At 44.6% G+C, this 4,812-nt stretch overlaps 1 protein-coding gene across 1 annotated transcript; it reads left to right on the top strand.

Moving 5' to 3' along the window:
* Window positions 1-807: 807 nt before the first annotated feature.
* Window positions 808-4,352, top strand: LOC139839081 (uncharacterized). The gene is made up of 4 exons (XM_071829129.1): window positions 808-1,351; window positions 1,943-2,027; window positions 3,214-3,766; window positions 4,335-4,352. The coding sequence occupies exons 1-4, from the start codon at window positions 808-810 to the stop codon at window positions 4,350-4,352; spliced, it is 1,200 nt and encodes a 399-aa protein (XP_071685230.1).
* Window positions 4,353-4,812: the final 460 nt, after the last annotated feature.

A 4,812-nucleotide genomic window follows, 5' to 3' on the forward strand; every position in this document is an offset into this window, starting at 1 on the left:
AATCTGTTCCTTTGCCATATTGGTATTTTCATGCTAATGTGTTTCCTCTCTGTTGTTCCGCTGCTATCTCGACCACTTTTTGTTCCGGTGCATATATCAACTTTCCTTCCCCGAAGTTGTTTTCGCCAAGCTCATACCCTGTTGTTTTCCTTCCAATATGCATAACTAGTGTCAACACGACCCAAGTTATTGACACTTGCTATTGCAAAAACTTTTGTATAGCTGCACTTCATAAACCTCGCAAGGTATCTTTGTGAAGTACTGTTGCTGCTATCGTTCTAATCTTTTACATGTTATGGCTACCTCTCGTGTACTTGAATTCTTGTACCTTGAAGATATCTTGTCATATTCATGTTTCCTCTGAAGTTCTCGTTAGCACTAATATTGGGTTTTGTTAAATTTGATAAATGTGTTGATCTTGTTGTTCCGGCGCAACCCACCTACGTGCCTCGTTCGAAGGTTTTGTTTCCCGCCCTCCCACCCCTCTTTCTGTTCCACGGAGATCTCAAGTTCAGCAAAAGTTCTGTTTCAGCTTTACAAGATAAATGGTTCCTCGTCCTTCCTATCAACCCTTTCTCAGCTACAGTTCTGTTTGATACCGGAGCGTCACATTCTTTCATCTCTCAAGTTTCGCTCATGCACGAGTTTGTTGTGTTTTTCTTGCCATCTAATCTCGTGGTTCACTCTCCCGGAGGACAAATGATATCTTCGAAGTTAAGCCATGGTAACCAAATTCAAATTGGAAACCATATCTTTCTCGCCTCCTTGATACTCCTTCGAAACTCTGGCATTAATGTCATCCTTGGCATGGATTGGTTGAAGGCCAACAAAGTTGTCATTGATTGCGCCAACCATTCAGTTTCTTTTCCTACTTCATCAGGAACCTTGACCTATACATCTTCCCAAACACCTTCCGTTCAGCTCTTTGCTTTGAATCCTAGTTCTCTTCCGGAGCTTGAGTCTATACCGGTGGTTTGCGACTTTCCTGATGTCTTTCCTGAAGAACTTCCAGGTATGCCACCTGACAGGGCTGTTGAGTTCGTCATTGAACTAGAGCCTGGAACAACTCCTATCTCAAAGAGGCCATACAAAATGGGTCCCAATGAGTTGGCTGAACTCAAGAAGCAGCTTGATGAGTTGCAAAAACTTGGTTTCATTCAGCCAAGCACTTCTCCATGGGGATGTCCTACCATCTTCGTGAAGAAAAAGGATAAAACTGATCGATTGGTGGTTGACTACCGCCCTCTCAATGAGAAAACGATCAAGAATACATATCCTCTTCCTCGCATCAATGAGCTCTTTGATCAGCTTGCGGGTGCAACTGTGTTCTCTAAGATGGATTTGAGAAGTGGTTATCACCAAATCAAAATCCGCAAGGAGGATGTACCCAAGACAGCCTTCAAAACTCGTTATGGTCTCTACGAATACACCGTCATGTCCTTTGGCCTCACTAATGCTCCTGCCACTTTCTCTCGGTTGATGAACTACATTTTCATGGAGTACCTTGACAAGTTTGTGGTAGTCTATCTTGATGATATCCTTGTCTACTCCAAGTCCAATGAGGAGCATGAAGAGCATCTTCGCCTCATCCTCCTGAAGCTTCGTGAACACCGTCTCTACGCCAAGTTCTCCAAGTGTGAATTTTGGCTTCCTCAAGTCGTCTATCTTGGCCATGTTATTTCGGGAAAAGGCATTGCTGTCAATCCTGAAACCGTCAAGGCGATCGTTGAATGGCTTCCTCCGAAGAATGTCAAGCAAGTGAGAAGTTTCCTCGGTTTGGCAAGTTACTGCCGCCGCTTTGTTGAGAATTTCTCCAAGATCGCCAAGCCTCTTACCGATCTCCTGAAGAAAGACAAGAAGTTCCTTTGGTCTCCTCAATGCCAAGAAAGCTTTGATCTTCTCAAGCAGAAGCTCACTTCCACACCTGTCCTTGTTCTTCCAGATACTTCTAAACCTTTCCAGATATTCTGTGATGCCTCTCTTCATGGACTAGGTGCTGTCCTCATGCAAGAACGTCAAGTTGTGGCGTATGCTTCTCGTCAGTTGAAAAAGCATGAACTCAACTATCCCACACATGATCTTGAGCTTGCAGCCATGTTACATGCTTTAATAACATGGCGCCAATACTTGTTGGGCAACAAATGTGAGATCTTCACCGACCACAAGAGTCTCAAATACATCTTCACACAACCCAACTTGAACCTCCGTCAAACGAGATGGATGGAAACCATCAAGGACTTTGATCTGTCTATCAGCTACACTCCAGGCAAAGCTAATGTCATGGCTGACGCCCTTAGTCGCAAGTCCTATTGCAACAACCTCATGATTCAAGAAAGTCAACCTGCTCTTTATGAAGAATTCAGGAAATTAAATCTTGAGCTTGTTCCCCAAGGTTACCTTGCAAACTTGGTGATCACGCAAAATCTTGAAGATAAGATCCGAAAAGGACAGTTGCGAGATATTTGCAGCAAGAATATCAAAGAGAATATGCACAAGCCCAAGTACAAGTCTTTCTCTCTCGATGATCAAGGAACTCTCTTCTTCCAAGGTCGTTTTGTTGTTAGAATGATCCAGGACACGAGAAACCTCATTCTCAAAGAAGCTCACAACACTCCTCTTTCTATCCATCCTGGCAAAGACAAAGATGTATCTCGATATCAAGTCTACCTATTGGTGGACTAGGATGAAAAGGGATGTTGCTCGCTATGTCTCAGAATGTGATGTTTGTCGCCGTGTCAAAGCAGAACATCAGAGACCTACCGGTGTCCTCCAACCCCTGAAGATTCCTGAGTGGAAATGGGATAAGATTGAGATGGACTTTGTGACTGGTTTTCCAAAGTCTCGGAAAGGCAATGATGCTATCTTCGTGGTGATTGACCGTCTTTCCAAGGTTGCTCACTTCCTTCCTGTCAAAGAAACAATATCTGCTAGTCAGTTGGCTGAGCTCTACACTGCAAAGATTGTTTCTCTTCATGGTGTTCCCTTGGAAATAAGCTCTGATCGCGGAAGTATCTTCACTTCCAAGTTTTGGGCAAGCTTTCAGAAAGCTATGGGAACTAATCTGCTCTTCAGCACAGCTTACCATCCGCAAACGAGTGGGCAAGTCGAAAGAGTCAATCAGATTCTCGAGGACATGCTCCGTGCCTGTGTTATCTCCTTCGGCATGAAATGGGAAGAATGCCTTCCATTCGCTGAGTTCTCTTACAACAACAGCTATCAAGCCAGCTTGGGCATGGCACCCTTCGAAGCTCTCTATGGTCGCAAATGCAGAACACCTCTGAACTGGTCTGAAACTGGTGAAAGGCAAATCTTTGGCCCCGATGTCATCAACGAGGCTGAAGAAAAGGTGAGAATCATTCGTGACAATCTGAAGATAGCACAATCTCGGCAGAAAAGCTATTATGATAGCAAGCACCGTGATATGTTATATCATCCTGGTGATCAAGCCTACCTTCGTGTTACTCCTATGAGGGGCACTCATCGCTTCGGTATCAAAGGCAAACTGGCGCCAAGATACATTGGTCCTTTCAAAGTTCTAGCAAAGCGTGGTGAAGTCGCTTACCTCCTTGAACTCCCTGAGAAGCTCTCCAAAGCGCACGATGTCTTCCACGTGTCACAGCTCAAGAAGTGCTTCAAAGATCCGGGCCGTGCAGTTGATCACGAGTCCATCGACCTACAAGAAGACCTCTCCTACAAAGAGCATCCCGTTCGGATTCTTGATGAAGCTGAACGCCGAACTCGCAACAACTCTGTCAAGTTCCTCAAGGTGCAGTGGTCGCACCATTCTGATAAAGAAGCAACTTGGGAGCGGGAAGATCAACTCCGTTCCGAGTACCCGTCCTTTTTCTCTTCTTCCTGAGAATCTCGGGGCGCGATTCCTTCAAGGGGGGGCGTTTGTAACATCCCAAGAGTAATACCTAGATCCTTTTTACCTTTCTTGCATTGTCATCATCTCATCATGTTGCATTCATGCATATCACCACCTTTTGGCTTTGATAAAATTGCATTTGGTTTTGGCTTTGCTTTGTTTGCTTGTGGTTCTTCCTCTCTTCCTCTCTCTTGGTTCATCCCCTCCCTCTTGTGATGTTCCAAGAAAAGCTAACAAGCCTAAACCTATTCCTCTACTTGATCTATCTTTCAAATAGGTCATGCCAAAATTCTTATATGGTTACTATAAACCTACCTCTCCTCTCTATTTTTGCAACGCACATGTTTTATGATCTTGAGATGGTTTACCTTCTCAAATGTTTGAGCCATTAAGGTTTACCTAATATTTCATCTTCTCTTTATTTCTCTATGTCCCGCTCTTCTTCTTTTTCTTTTATTCTCTCAAGCTACCAAGGTTGGTATAGACGCTTGAGTCCTTCTCTGAATTCAAATTCAAATGTTCACATCTCAATTTCCGAAAAGAGTTTTGAAAAGAGAAAGAAATAAAAACAGAAAACAGGAAAAAGAAATAAAAAGGGAAAAGCTAACCTAACCTACGTATCTAACCCAGCATCCTTAGTAGCTATTTCTTCCCTGGAGCTAGCCTCAGGCCACGGCAGCCTCTTCTTTAACCCAAGCCTAGCTAAATCTAACCCAGCAGCCTACCTTGGTCTAAGCCCAACCTTAGCCCAGGTCCAAACTTTGGAGACGCAGCTCCTGTACGTCTTCCTACTTTGGCGTCGCCTCCTGTACGAACCAAGCCAGCACCACATGATCTTCTCCCCCTCCATGGATGCTCGCCACCTGCCCCTCTTTTCATCTCCTTAAGACGCCAGGAGCAGCCCCAGGAAACCTAGCTCGCTCCTCCCTCTCCGCGCCGCCACC

This window comes from Lolium perenne, chromosome 4 (genome assembly GCF_019359855.2).
Source record: "Lolium perenne isolate Kyuss_39 chromosome 4, Kyuss_2.0, whole genome shotgun sequence".
NCBI classification, from domain to species: Eukaryota; Viridiplantae; Streptophyta; class Magnoliopsida; order Poales; family Poaceae; genus Lolium; species Lolium perenne.

Coding starts and splice junctions, on each gene's coding strand:
- LOC139839081 (XM_071829129.1), top strand. CDS start 808: ATGGATTGGTTGAAGGCCAACAAAGTTGTCATTGATTGCGCCAACCAT. Junction 1,352..1,942: donor TAAGATGGATTTGAGAAGTG/GTTATCACCAAA, acceptor TTGTTCTTCCAG/ATACTTCTAAACCTTTCCAG. Junction 2,028..3,213: donor CAAGAACGTCAAGTTGTGGC/GTATGCTTCTCG, acceptor TTACAACAACAG/CTATCAAGCCAGCTTGGGCA.